Genomic DNA, 15766 nt, shown 5'->3' with positions numbered 1-15766 from the left:
GAGAGGGAGAAGCAGATTCCCTGCCAAGCAGAGAGCACTGTGCTGGGCTGCATCCAAGGACTCCGGGATCATGATTTGAGCCTAAGACAGACACTTAACAGCCGAGCCACCAGGCACCCCAGCTCCATTTTGATAACGAAAATAATAAGGTCTGCTCTACTGATTATTCCATAGGATGTTGGGAAATAACTTGTGAAAAGCAATGCAACTGTTGCATATGCAAATGTGCTGAGAGAAACCCAACCGTCTCCTGAGCTGGATTTCTCGAAAATTGAGAAGAGGGGCAGCAGGCTGGCTAAATCAGTAAAACATGTGACTCTTGATCTTGGGCTTCTTAAGTTCACGCCCCTTATTGGCTGTAGAGATCACTTAAAAATAAAATATTTTTTAAAAGAAAGTTGGAGGGGCTCCTGGGTGGCTTAGTGGGTTAAGCCTCTGCCTTTGGCTCAGGTCATGATCTCAGGGTCCTGGGATTGAGCCCCACATCCGGCTCCCTGCTCAGCAGGGAGCCTGCTTGCCCCTCTCTCTCTTCCTGCTTGTAATCTATCTCTCTCTCTCTCTGTCAAATAAATAAATAAATCTTTTTTTTTTTAAAAAAAAGAGAGACTTGGAGAAAAGAAATCAAGGTCATTTATTGGAACAGATGTTAAGGACTTTGGGATTTCTATTTACGTTTGCACAAAATATGCCTTGTACCAGTAATGGATGAAGAAGAGTAGGTAAGACTGTCGCTGTGGCACCCTATGTTGACACAGACACTTTCTGCAAAAGAAAAGCTAACGTAGCAAAGATTAAATTTGCCTTTAGTCTTTTCAAGTTCTCTAGACTTCAGAAGTGTTCTGATACTGACAAATTATTTTAGAATTACTTAGAAAGAATACATATGATTTCAGGTAAATTTAGAAGAGAAAATGAAGATTGTCTAGCAAAGCTTTGAAACGTCCTAGAATTCATTCTTGTGCTTAACTGCGTATATAATTGTGCCAGTGTGATCAGAAATACTCATCTGTTCCAAGATCTGCCCCTGACTCACAGTGACCTGAATCAGATGCTAGGACACTCAGTGACTCAGTCCTTCCCAGAGACAAAAGAGCAAGGCTAGTGCACGTGGCGCGTCCCACTGGTAGTGCTAGAACTCTGTACCATATGGAAACTTTAAAACCTTTAAAAGTGACTTTGCAGCGAAATAATAATGCTAAAAGGACATGAAATACTCTTTTAGAGAATTAACACTTTTTTTTAAGAATTAAGACTTTGTTTTTTTAGAGCAACTTTTTAAGCTAACAGCAAAGTTGAGGAGAAAGTACCGAGATTTCCTGTACACCCCCGGCCTCTACACCCGCACAGCCTCACCATTGTCAGCATTCCCCACCACAGCCTAGGGGCGCATTTGTTATAATCGAAGAACCTGCACTGATGCATCATAATACTCAGAGTCCATAGTTTACCTTGTGGTTCACTCTTGGTGTTACACACTACGAGTTTGGACAAATAGATAATGACATGTATCTGTCATTATGGTATCATACAAAATACTTTCACTACCCTAAAAGTACTCTGTTGGACCTATTCTGGCAATCACCAGTCTTTTTACTGTCTCATAGTTTGCCTATTCCAGAACGTGGTATAGTTAGAATTATACAGCATGCACCCTTTTCAATTGGTTTCTCTCACTTAATAACATGCATTTTTTCCATTTCTTTTGATGGCAATATGGCTATTTTCATTAGAATTATTTTTTAAGATTTTATTTATCTATTTGACAAACAGAGATCACAAGTAGGCAGAGAGGCAGGCAGAGAGAGGGAGAGAGGAGGAAGCAGGCTTGCCGCCAGGTAGAGAGCCCGATGCGGGCTCCATCCCAGGACCCTGAGACCATGACCTGAGCTGAAGACCGGCTTTAACCCACTGAGCCACCCAGGTGCCCCCATTAGAATTTTTTAAATGACAAATAAGACTGTTAAATATTCGTTCCTCTTCAAAAAAGACAAGATGGTAAAGTTAACACTTTAGAGCTCTAGAATTTAGTACTTGATATTTTCTAAAATACATGGTGAGAAGTGTCTGCTGGCTCTGTGGATTGAACCTTTCCTTTGTCCTCTCTGCTATATTTTTTTAAAAGGGGATGAGGGACTCTGATTCTATCGTACTAACAATTACGTCCCTTTAGGGGGCACGACCTTCCTTCTTTTCCAATAGGAATTAATTTATAACAACATGTTAAGCATTTCTAGCTAGAGTTGAGGAAGTAAAACTAAATAAGATATAATCCCTGCCCTAAAAGGGCTCCCACTCTGGAGAATAAAAATATTGAAAAATAAGAACTCTTAATAGGGGCAATTTGGGCAATACCTATCAAAATTCCAAAGGCATATACACTTGGCCTAGGATTTCATATAGCATTGTTTAGAATAGCCAATGATGGAAGCAAATCAAATGTCTATCTGCAGGGAACTGATTAAACAAATTATATAACATTCACATAACAGAATATTCTGCAGCTATTAAAGGAAAAAAAAAAAAAGGCATGAGGATACCCCCTTAAGAGGACTGATATGGAAAGACCACCAAGCTCTATTAAGGGAGGAAAGCAACAGGAAGAACTATGTGTGGTATAGTACTCTTTAGTAAAAAGGCAGATAAATTTAAAAATACATTTTCTATATGATGGTCTAGATACTGAAAGGATCCAACAGAAACTAAAAATAGTAATTACCTGCACCTAGGAGTGAGTGGGTGGCGGTGGTTGACAAGTTTAGACGACTTTTCACTTTTTTACCTATATTTATACCTACTATCTATTTTTAAAGGAAAAAAATATATATATAGGAGGAAGACTTAATTCAAAGAACTTTCTTCATGCTCCCTTAAATACTACTTGTGCCTCTAATTATAGCACTTTTCCACCTTGTATTAAAAATGCATATCCAATGCCGTCACTTTCCTGTTCAGAAATACTTCAATGGCTTTCATCAGGCAGGATCAACTTCACCCTTGGTTCAAAAGGGTGGAGGAGTCTTGCTGATCTCTACCTTGCAAGCATTTCCTCAGACCCCTCCTACCTTTTGTAAAGTTCTTCCTTCAGTCACAAATTCCATTCTCTATCCTGTTTGCCTAGAGAACACTCATTCCTCTTTCCAGTCTCCACTCAGGTTACTTCCTCTGTAAATCGTTTCCTACTGCAGACATGTTGGGGTACAGTTGACAACCCCTAACTTCATACTCTGTTGTACCTTATGAAGGACCTGATTCTGTGACATTTGTATAGATGTGTCAGACCAGGGGTGTACCTTTGTCTTGCTTGATTATCTTGCACCCTGAATTAACAGTTAAGGACTTAACTCATAAACTAATAAATGAATCTATCTCCTTCTGTGTTACAAGCTTCTTTAAGGGCAGTAAGCATCAGTATGTGAGGCCACTGAAGTGTCAGATAGGTTGGGGGGGGGATACTTTTATGTTGTATATGTTTATCAGATGTATACTTGAAATACCTTACAGTTTTATTTGTCAGATGCACTTCAGTAAAGCTGAAATTTTAAAAAGAAATACCCATTTTTTTAAAAAGGGGGTAGAGACTGTCTACTTTGCTGTCCTAGTTCCCTGGCCCTAAGGCTATGTTTTGCACATAGAAAGAATCTGAAAACTCACATTAGAAAAGTGTACATGTTTGGGTTCAAGTCCTAGCAATTCCATTCTCTGGCTGTAGGATATTAAGCCAGACTGCTTAACTTTTAACATGGTGTTTTCTTATCTGATCCTTAGATTATATCTCCCTGGCCTAACTCCCAGTTATCAGGAGCATCAGAAATTTCTGAAAATGTTTTGTAAACTGCTAATCATAAGAATTCCTAGGAATTCATAAGCCCCTCCCTGAACAACTGTGTGTATACAACAAGAACTAGTTTTCCCTCTTTTGCTAGACTTTTGAATTCCTCAAATAATTCTTCCCATCTCATAGTTATGATTAATGGTGTTTCATATATGGTCCTATGTAGCTGACTGTGTTCTTCAGAGAGCACCTGTTTGGTGCATAAGAGCCAGAATGAGGAGTTTCAATCCTGATAACATGCATGGAATTATATAATGAAGTGCTATATGGCCCTAGGTGTTTTGTTGTTTAGGGGTTTTGGGGGGTTTTGTTTGTTTGTGGTTTTTTTAAAGATTTTATCTATTTATTTGACACACAGAGAGAGAGCGCGTCTGCGAGAGAGAGATCACAAGCAGGCAGGCGGGGGTGGGGGGCGGGAAGCAGGCTCCCTGCGGAGCAGAGAGCCCGATGCAGGGCTCAATCCCAGGACCCTGAGATCATGACCTGACCAAAGGCAGAGGCTTAACCCTCTGAGCCACCCCGGTGCCCCTGTTGTTTTGTGTGTGTGTGTGTGTGTGTGGTGTTTTGTTTTGTTTTGTTTTTAAGATTTTATTTATTTGAGAGAGAGAGTGTGTGAGAAAGAGAGTGAGCGAGCCCAAGCGGGGGGAAGTGGCAGAGGGAGCGGGAGAAGCAGACCCTGACTGAGCAGAGACTCCGATGTGGGACTTGATCATGAGGATCATGACCTGAGCTAAAGGCAGACATTTAACTGACTGAGCCAGCCAGGAACCCCAGGGTCCTAGGTTTTAATCAGAAATTAAAATCTACTGGGACACCTGGGTGGCTTAGTTGGTTAAGCGGCTGCATTCGGCTCAGGTCATGATCCCAGCGCCCCACATCGGGCTCCTTGCTCGGCAGGGAGCCTGCTTCTCCCTCTGCGTCTGCCTGCCACTCTGTCTGCCTGTGCTCACTCTCTGACAAATAAATAAATAAAATCTTTAAAAAAAAAAAAAAGAAAGAAAGAAATTAAACCTACTAATATTTGAAGCTAATCTATGTGATAAAAATTGTATTGGGTGACATAAAGAATATGATAAACAAAATATTATGCACTCCCTAAACAGCTCTCTAGTTGAGAAGATATCATAAATAAGTAAAAACAATAAAAGTTCTAAAATACAAGAACAATTTAAACCTATAGATCAAACATATATTCAAAAGCTAAGTAGATCTCCAGGGCTATAAGCTAGGAAAATGCCAGTGAGATGTTAGCAAACAGTGTTGAGGTGGCTGGGCGTTCTGGGCCGGGAGGGAAAATTAATGAACTACAGATTCCTGTATTTAAATAAAAGCATATGGGTGAGGAGTAAACCAGTTTGGCTGCAGTACTAGAATACCTGAAGATAAGGCCGGAATTTAGGCTGGGAAAAAAATCTTGAAGGACCTTGGAGATCTGATTGTGGAGCTTTAGGAAAATGAATGAGGCCAAGAGTCATGTCTGAATCTTCAGTCAAGTACTTGCAAGCATAGAAAACATAAACATACTTCTCTGGGCCTCAGTTTCTTCATCTATGAAATGGGAATATTTGCTCAAGTTAAGAGATAATGTCCATGAGAGCCATTCTGTCAGTAGTAAAACGTTACAAATTTAGCAAAGTCCTTTTAATCTGCCTACAACTGTCAGTGACTCCAAGATTCCAAATAATTCTTAGGAAAGATTGAGTTTGAGGCAGGGAGTGCAGGAGGAGAAGGGAGCTTGGGAGATTCAATTTAAGAGCTCACGGCAGTAATCTTGATGTCAGGTGGCCATTCTAAACCAGGGGCACGTGGAGTGGAAACCAGAGAGGGCAATAAAGAACAGTGCAAGGGATTGGGAGTAAGAAAGCTCTATCACCGTAAGAAATGCAGTAAATTAAGCAAAAATGGAGGGAGACGTCCTGGTTTTACAGAAATTGGTATATGTACTAAAATCCGAGTAATTACAAAATCTGATGGCTGATGCCAGTGTATTCGCTGAGAATATTCTGGTGTAGACAGTAAGAACCAAAGTCTTTAGCCTGCTGAATCAGATGATCGCTGAAGTAGGTGGGTAAAAGGGAGAAGAGAAAAGGGAACATCATGGAGTAGCTCCTCCATAGGAGTGCTGGCTCTTCACTTACCTCCACTTGTTTAATCCCCACATCAACCCGAAAGCATGGATTCTGTATCCATTTGATAGGTGAAGAAACAGAGTTCAGAAAAGCCAGGTAACTTCTAAAGTTCAGCGCCTGCAGGGTGTAGGGAAAAGGCAGGGGATGGCTCAAGAAAACACCCCTTGTGGGTTCTTCTCGAAGGTGTTTCCTTGGCATAAAACCTACCTGGAGTGTGAAAGGTTTGGATGTTCACTTTTAGAGAGAGCCCCAGACTGGAAGCTGCACAGGGAAAAAAAAAAAAATTACCATGTTCTAAAACTAATCTGACCAGCAGGTTAGTAGAATTAATCATGATGTCCCAGAGCCTCAACCTACCTCACTAACCAAGTGATCTCCAAGAATTCACTGACCCTAGTGACTGCAAGCCACAGAGGACACATTTTTATGCTGCCCCATAGACACACATGCACATGTGTGGGTGCTACGCTGTGTTATATGCTCATATTGTTACAATGGCTTAATCTAATACTTCCATTCTTTGCCATTTGGGACCTATTAAATTGATTCAGTTGGTAGTGATCCCAGTTTGGAAAACATTCCATTTCCTTATTTGAATAAAAAAGAAAAAACGTCACTTCTCTGGATAAAAAAGTGGTGTAATTTTCCAAAGTGTGCTCTGTGGTGGCTTCATTGTTTCCTAGTGGCTTGGGAGGTTCTGAACATACTCTTCAAAAAATCACTCAAAGTAATGTGTTAAAGGCTTTCAGTTCCTACAGCTAAGAAGCCTGTTTATTCCAAATTTATTTGACCACAGAGTCCTTTTTATTACATACCTATTTAAATAAGCGCTTGGGGAAATGCAGAGAAAAAATTACGTGAGCCCATTTTGAAAACTATACAACTATAAGCATTGTTGATATTATTAGCAGTCTGTTACCATCTCAGAGCAAACATTTCAGATTTTGAGATTCTCTGAGAATCTCAGTGCAAGGGTCCTTTGGATTGTTTTGGTGCTGGGGAAAAAGGGTTCCTTCTATTTCATTTGTTTTTCCATTGACTACGGTATTACATGATTGCTGTGGGGTCTGAAACACTTGAGACGTTGAATTTCAGGATCTCACTGGCAGCTGAAAGGTTTGGGAGTTATTTTGCTTAAAAGAAACATATGCCGCATGAGCAAAATATCATGGTTTTGAAAGAAATAACATTTGTGTTTCTTCTGTTGGCAAATATTCCTCAGTGCTGAGAAAGCAAACTGTCAAACTGTATAAAAAATCTGAGCTGCCAAAAGAAAAGCCAAACAAGACATGCCCCCCCCCAAAAAAGTATGTATTTTGTTTAATTAAATTAATTAAATAAGTACTTGACCTAGTAAATTCTGCAGTCAGATAAAGAATATTTCAGTGCATAATCTTCTCCAGGTACTAAGGAAACATGCCTGTCCTCTGAAACTCAGATACTTTACAATCACTTGAGAGCCTAATTGCAAATTCACCGTCTGATCAGCTAATGTAGCAATCAGTTCATAGCCAACAAGGGCTCCCAGTAAGCCTCTGGATAAAAAGGAAGCCATGCCAAGGCCAAGCCCCCTGTTCCTGGGGACAACCTCCTGCTTACTGGTCTTTCTTACCTCTCCTCCTATCCCACATAATGCTTCAGCACTTACCTAGCATTGAAAAACATTGGCATTTACAGGATGCCTGGTGTGGTCTTCTGGAAATGATGTTGGGTTTTAAGAGTAAGGAGAGCCATCTCCCAATTCAACCCTTATTTCTCTACAACTCTACCACTTAGCCCCCACTGAGACTCAATTTCTGCATCTATACTAAAAGGATATTATTGATTGCCCATTCCACCTCTCGTACCCATGGTAAATATTACTAATAAATTTCTTGTTTCCATCAAGCAAGATGAAGCTTTAGGATTCTTCTCAACAGCTTTCTGAGCAGTTAGTCCCAAATGACTACAACTGGCTCAGGTAAACTTAGGACTAGGTGGTTGTTAGTGTTCTTTTCAACTGTATTAAATAGTTCTAGATTGTTTTGATAACTGAGTTTGTTGTTTTTGTACTAGAATATCTGTACTAACACTGAATTTTTTATTGCTTTAGAGAGTGACACTCAAGGCTAAATCATACAGAGGCATACACATCTAATAAGATAATAATAATTTAATATACATTTATCATAAAGTCACAATAAATTCAATTAATGTTGCAAAAGCTATGTATGCATGTTCAAACTTTAATCTGATTTGAGGTTTCATTTAATTTTCAGATGTGAAAATTCATCTCCAGACCACTGACTATGGCAACTTCTTGGCTAATGAAACAAATCCACTTACTGTTTCCAAAATTGACATGGAGATGAGGAAAAAGCTATGCAGAGAATTTGAATACTTCCGGAATCATTCCCTGGAACCCCTGAGCACATTTTTTACCTACATGACGTAAGTGGTAGCAGGAAGCCCAATTAATCTCCCGTGTGATTGTGCAAATGACTCCTAACAGTTAGGAGTAATGCCCTCCTAACAGGTAGGGCATTAGGCTGGCATGAAGCTTAAAACCCTTTTTCTTTTTTGTAAGTTTGAATACATTCAGATTTTCACAACTAATAAACTCATGGAGCCACATATTCACTGTTGGAAAAGAGATTTCATTCATTTCTAAACATGATTATGTAGGTGATGGCAGCCTCCACATAAAGGCCTGGTTTCAGGGCTGGCTGGCTGGCTTGGTTGGTAGAGCATGCAACTCTTGGTCTCAAGGTCATGAGTTCAAGCTCCACACTGGGCCTAAAGATTAGTTTAAAAAAAAAAAAGTGTTTTCAGTTTTCATTTTAAGAAAAATGGTAAGTGTGCTATTAAAAGGTTCTGCCTGCTGATACTGAAAGTAAATACTATGTGACATTTTGGATCACTTGTCAGGCTAGAGCTGAAACATCAAAGTTGTTGGTAAAGCCATATCTACCCTTTCCTGATTCCCCTTGCAACAGCAGAATAACTCCCATCATAGTTATATATGTTTCACTTTTTTCAATTTCCATAACCAGTAGTTTCAATATCTCACTGTCAAGGATTTTCATTCTAAAAATGCTTCAATTTCCATATAGTAATGAATTGTACTTCTATTAATCCAGTTAATAAATCCTGTCCAGGGCTCAAAACTTTGGGCCTCTCCAGTTGTTCTAATAGATAGCCTGGGAACAAATGTCCACAGTAGATGAGCTGATTATTATGTATATACCATTCCAATGTAATATACACAGATATGTATACTAGACCTGGGCCCTAGACTGGATTAGAAAAGTATAAAATAAAAATATTCCTCTGTTCCACATGTCCCCTTCTGCACTCGATTCCTTTCCCCAAAAGTAAATGCTTCCATTTCATATGTATTTTCTAGTAAAATACTTAGAGTTGAGTATGTTCATTGATACTCACTCAACCCACCCCACTTCCATACTTCAAATTTATGCAAATGGGGTCATATTCTTTCTACACTTTTTTCCCACATGGTACTTCTTAGACGTATCCTTGTCAATATCATTCTTTTTACAACTGCCTAGAATTCCATTTTGATATATATCATGACTCAATTTACCAGGAAACTATTAACAAATAACTCATTTTTTTCCAATGCAAAAAGTATTGTAACTAGCCTATTACTGTGTAGGTCTTGAATTTATTTTTAAGATATATTTTTAGCAGTGGAAGTAGTGAATTGAAGGAGTGTTCTTTTTTTATTTTTGTAAATTTTGCTAAGTTGTACTCAACAAAAGTGGCACCAGTTTGTACCCCCAAAACAGTGCATGAGAAAGCCTGTGTCCTTACACCATTACCAAGATTGAATATTATCTTTTTAGTTTTTGCCTGTCCAATAGGTTAAAAATTGTATCTTTTGCTTTCATTTATATTTCTTTATTATCAGAATCGAATAATTTTGTAGTTACTAATCATGTGTATTTGCTACCTGACCAAACACTTTGTATTTTTGTTATTAATATATTCAGCAGTTTTTCTTGATAGGGAAGAGCTCTTTGTAAATTAAGAAAGATAGCCCTTCATAATACAGGTTGAAAAATTATTTCCTCAGTGTGATATGATTTAATTTTTATAGCCTTTTTTTTCCTGTAGAAACATTGAATTTTTTCACTAGCTATACCCATCAATCCTTTCATTTGTTGACTTCTGATTGTTGTGTACTGCTTAGAAAGTCCTTCTCCACTCCCAATTTGTAAGTAAATTTACCTTTTATTTCATTCATTCATTATTGTTGATTTTTTTTCTTTTCTTTTCTTTTCTTTTTTTTTTTTTTGATGTTTCATTTTTAACATTTAAAACCTTTGTTCGTCTAAAATTTATTTTAGTATAGGGAATGAGACTAGGGATTCAGCTCAAATTGTTTTTCCCCAATAGCTATCCATTTATTCCTATACCATGTCTATAAATAAGTAGAAGAGATGACCATAGTTTGAGGCAGGAAGTAATCGTTGGTATACCTGAGGTATGTGATTAGTGCCTATATACCTTGTTTGTGCAATTAGACCTCCTGTCAGTGCTAGAGGCTAAGTTTTTATTTATTGGCAAGACCCCAGGTGCTGATTTTATAAAGAATCACAAATACACAGCTGGTTAGAGATGAAAATTAGGTGTGAACTTGGGTCTACTCAGTCTGAAGCCCAAGCACTTTCTTTGGGAAGGATTCTGGGAAGCCTTCCAAAGATCTGACATTCCTTTTGATCCTGGAAATAGGGTGAAATTTGGATATGAGGGAGAAGGCTGAGCATCTGGGGTTGAAGCATGTAGATGGGAAGGGCATAGCATGCATGGTGAATAACAGGTCAGTTTGGGCAGGAGTGGGCTGCACCAGTAGTGGAGGGGAGCAACAGGGAGAGGAGGTTAGAAAAGTCAGTTCCAGCTAGATAATGCAAGTCTTCAATGGCAGGCTAAGGAAATTGGGCTTTATCACATTGGAGAGGTGTGTGTGTGCGTGTGTGCATGCGCACGTGCACGCGTGTTGGTATCTCCAAGACTCACCCTTAAAAATCTGAAGGGGTGCCTAGCTGGCACAGTCAGTAGAGATTGTGATTCCTGATCTTGGGTTCATGAGTTCAATCCCCTTGTTAGGTGTGGAGCCTACTTAAAAAATATTTTCATACATATATACAACTGAAGCAGAAACCAAAATGCAAAAGAGACGAAAGAAGAGGCCAGGTCTGCTCATAGGACTCTTACCTCCTCGTAATGGTTGGGGTGAAGAACAAAGTGCTTGGGCTTAGGCTGAGTTAGCTCTGGGTTCATATCTAATCTTCAGTGACTGCCTGGGAGAGAGGCTTTCGAAGCAGCGATGCCTCCGCAAAAATGTCTGACAAGGGTAGTTATGGAAACATCATTGAAGATTGTTCAGACAAGCAAGAGGGCCCTATCTGTGTGGAGGTAGAAATGACAATCAAAATACTGGACAATATTTATGGAATATTACTGCATGCCAAGGCTCTGCTAAGTGCTTTGCAAACATTGTCTCCTTTAAAGCTGACAAATCAGGGTACCTGGGTGGCTCAGTCGTTAAGTGCTACCTTTGGCTCAGGTCATGGTCCTCAGGTTCCTTGGATGGAACTGGATCAGTTCAACTGGATTGAAGTGGATCAGGCTCCCTACTCAGTGGGAGGCCTGCTTCTCCTTCTCCAACTGCCCCTGCTTGTGTTCCCTCTCTTGCTCTCTATCAATAAGTAAATAAAATCTTTAAAAAAATAATAATAAACCTGATAAATCTTAGTTCTTATCCTCACCATTTTAAGGATGAGGAAACTAAAAGTTAATTGCAGCAGCTTGCCTGGGTCACGAATCAACAGATTAAAAAAAAAATTTATTTTAAAATAAAAATAAAATAAACATTGGAAATAGGCTTTGTAAACATCTTTTGCTCAGATTTTAGACAAGTTCAGAAAATCTAACCCATGATAGTAATAGAGGACAGTCCAATTTTGATGGAGTCAGAAAGCTGCCACATTTTGTACTTTCTGCATTGAGAGACGAGTCTCACATGACAGAAACTTGCTCAAAATGTATTAAGAAGTACTTTAGCTCTAAGAATGACTCTGAGTCACTTGGTTAGTGTTTCCTCTTATGTGATGACTCCATGGTTTGGTGTTTCCTAACTATAGAATCTTAAACCTGGGAGAAGCCTTAGCATTAATTAAGCAAGCTTGCTTATTTCACAGAAAACAACCATGTTGATCTAGGTAAAATGTATTCTGTTTCTAGGGGCACTTGGGTGGCTTAGTCAGTTAAGCATCCAACTCTTGATCTCAGGTCTTGATCTCAGGTTGTGAGTTCAAGCCCCATGTTGGACTCCACTTAGAAAAAATAAATAAATAAAATTTAAAAAAGGAAAATCTACTGTTTCTAAAATAAAATTACTTGGGGTGCCTGGGTGGCTCAGTTGGTTGAGCAACTGCCTTTGGCTCAAGTCATGATCCTGGAGTTCCTGGATTGAGTCCCACATCAGGCTCCCTGCTCAGCAGGGAGTCTGCTTCTCCTGCTAACCTCTCTCCTCATGCTCTCTTCTCTCATTAATAAATAAACTCTTTTTTTTTTTTTTAGATTTTACTCATTTTATTTGACAGACAGAGATCCCAAGTAGGCAGAGAGAGAGAGGAGGAAGCAGGCTCCCTGCCAAGCAGAGAGCCTGATGCGGGGCTCGATCCCAAGACCCTGGGATCATGATCTGAGCCGAAGGCAGAGGCTTTAACCCACTGACCCACCCAGGTGCCCAATAAATAAACTCTTTAAAAAATAAAATAAAATTACTTAAAATTCCAAATATTAACAATGTTTAAAAATTACATATAAGAATACAGGTGGTCACAAAGCCTTGCATATAATATTAATGCAAAAGTGAAAGTAGAAACGTAATTTGGGTGGTATCAGTATTGTTAGTGGTATTGGTAATGGACATGTTTTGACTTATCTACTCTCTCTCTCTCTCTCTCTCATCTATAAATTCTTTGAACTAATTCTTTTAGTATCTGTATCTGTACTTACTAGTATGTAATGGGCACTGAATATTTGTTGAATCAGTAGATAATCCCATATTTAGCCACATCTTACACAGAGCTAGAAAATATTTGCAGACTACTCAGAATTTTATATTTTATATACCACTTGAATATTGGATATTTATTGGCCAATGTGTTAGGAGTAAAAACCAGATATCATGCCTGCAGATACATTTTGTATAACAGGGTCAGTGTTTAAAGTAATTTAAAAAATGTATTTAGTTGAGCTTGCATTCTTCAATTAACCACAGTCTCTAACAGTTCTGTCTTTTGTCTTATGATCGTCTGTTCTATGTTGTGTCTTATGATCTTAGGTTACATATCAGATCCCTGAAGATACTTACTCTCACTTAAATGTTTTATATACATCTCCACTCAAGAACCCTGCAAAGAAGGTGTTTATATCTCCATTTTTTTCAGTTAGAGAAACTGAGGGTCAATAAATTAATGAATTTTCTTCTCTTTTTCTTTTTTAAGACTTTATTTAACAGAGAGAAAGAGATCACAAGCAGAGGGAGTGTCAGAGGGAGAGGGAGAAGTAGGAGGAGCATCAGCAGGGAGCCTGATGCTGGACCGTGGTATCACAGCCTGAGCGGAAGGCAGCCGTTTAACTGACTGAGCCATCCGGGCACCCCAATTAATGAATTTTCTAAAGTCACAATACTATTAAGAGATTTGGAAGGGTTTTGACTCCGGGTCCATCCGTCTAGAAAGCTAAAGATCTTGCACTTCCCCAATAGTTTATTAAAAGGCAAGTAATTCAGAATTGTCTGTGGCCCTTCAAATAGTAAGTATATCCCTGATCCTTATTCCAGAAAATTCTGACCTTGTTGGCCTTGGAGTGGGACAGACACCCTTTTGGAAGACACCTGGTTTATTCTGATGAACACCTTTGATTAACAATGTCTTATTGTGGTGCTTCAACTTTATGACTTGGAAGTCACTTTCACAATTATTCTCATGAGTTTCTCTCTATTGTTACCTGCACAGACAGCATCACCTCCCAGTCAGAGACCAGATAGCTCAACTGCACCAAAACCTAGGTCTTCTAAATCTTAGTCCATGATTTGTCCCATCCAGTCCTGTGAGTTGCCTGCCCAGGCAGCATCCAGTCACTCTGGGCAGAACTTAGACATGTGTCACCACAACAAAAGGTGTACATACGGAAAAGAGTCCTGAAACTACTTATTTCTCTTCTAGAATGTTTTCAGAAGTCAGGTGTCTAGCACCCACAAACTTCCATCAGGTAGGATTACTTTCTGTTCTATCAGGAATTGCCCAGGGCATCCTTTTGGAAATGGGAAGTCAACCCTAATAGAGATGGTCTAAATTTAAGTTGTTATGATAAATACAATCTAAGTATTGCACATTTGTGTGATATAATTACTGTACATGTGAAATTTATTTTGAAAATCTGGAATGGATATTTTTAAATGCTTAATAGCAGGAAGATCTGGGGGGTTTGTATACTATAATTATACACAGTTGTGTGAAACAAAGGAATGAATCCATAGCATTTTAATGAAGAGACTATTTAATATAGGACTAGATTGTTTTATTTTCTTCCCTCCTACTCAGCACTTTCTGGCAGCCTTTCAGCTTCCCATCCCTTTTGAGATGAGCCTTCTTTTAAAAATAATCTTTCAATATTCAAAATACTCCACCTCAGGGGATGTACATTTTCTGAATATAGGAAGATCAAGGAAGAGCATGATCAAAGTCAAACATAGTCTTAAGTACTTGAACTATTATTAGCCAAGAACTGTAGGTTAAGGACCACACATTGAAAAAAATCTTCAAAGATTTATTCATAAAGGCTAATCAAAGTCCTTGACTATTCAGATGATGTGTTACAAACCTTCTTCAGGCTTTTTACTGCACTATACATAAGGAGGCTGTATACCCTCATTTGCCCGGAGGGGTTTCTCAGGACACGGGTCTCCCCCTGCTAAAACCAGCAAAGTCCTCAGCTGGCAAGTCTGTTTCTTCCTCTCCCTGCCACTCGTGCGCTTGTGCACTCTCTAAATAAATAAATAAACAAATAAATAAATAAAATATTTAAAAAAAAAAGATTTGCAGAAAAAAGTCAAATTTGAACCAAAATATTAAATGGGCATTACATTGAAGGACTAACTTACACATTAGTGAGGCATGAGAAGATGTTGTGTTTGGAAATGACAAGTCAGCTCAGATGTGGCTGGAGCCGAGACAGGAACAGGAGCATGGGCTGGGAACAGAGAGTCTGGCCAGATTAAGGGCTCTGACCCTAAGTTTCAATGAGTAAAAGTCATAAAAGGAAGGCTTTTCAAAAAGGGTTCCACCACCGGCATATTCCTGTGTGCAATTGACTGAACGCCTCACCAAATGGTCACCATCTTGTCAGGTGGGGCATAGTCTCCTGGGAAGCCATTTGGAAGAGCCTTTGAACACCTACAGCCCCTCTGCCTAAGGCAATGAAGCATGGCATTAATTTCTCCTCTAACCGATAGAAAGCATCTGTTCTTATTATCTACATAGTGTTTGTTCAGTAATTGGTAATTGTTATTATGATGCCCATTTTCTGGGCCACGTGAGGACCTTGTAGCTGGTAAGTAGAGAAGCTAAGTAAGATGTGACATGAGGTCACTCCTGACAGCATTCCCTAGGTGCTACTTTCTCTTCTTTGTTCATTTGTTTTTACTTTTCAACACTTAACACTGCCTTGAAAAATGAGGGGACTGATCTTAACGTTTATTTTAGAAAGATGATTCTGCTGGAATTGTGAA

General features: G+C 39.0%; 1 protein-coding gene across 1 annotated transcript in view; it reads left to right on the top strand.

The window, feature by feature from the left end:
- Positions 1-15766, top strand: part of ATP6V0D2 (ATPase H+ transporting V0 subunit d2) — a 44373-nt gene that overhangs the window by 3531 nt on the left and 25076 nt on the right. Inside the window, exon 2 of the mRNA XM_004766965.3 lies at positions 8220-8391. Within this exon, the coding sequence (XP_004767022.1) occupies positions 8220-8391 (172 nt within the window). The remainder of the gene's footprint in view (positions 1-8219; positions 8392-15766) is intronic.

Source organism: Mustela putorius, unplaced genomic scaffold, assembly GCF_011764305.1.
Source record: "Mustela putorius furo isolate JIRA1106 unplaced genomic scaffold, ASM1176430v1.1 tig00003846_pilon_pilon_pilon, whole genome shotgun sequence".
NCBI classification, from domain to species: Eukaryota; Metazoa; Chordata; class Mammalia; order Carnivora; family Mustelidae; genus Mustela; species Mustela putorius.
This window is presented reverse-complemented; position numbering and strand designations above follow the sequence as displayed.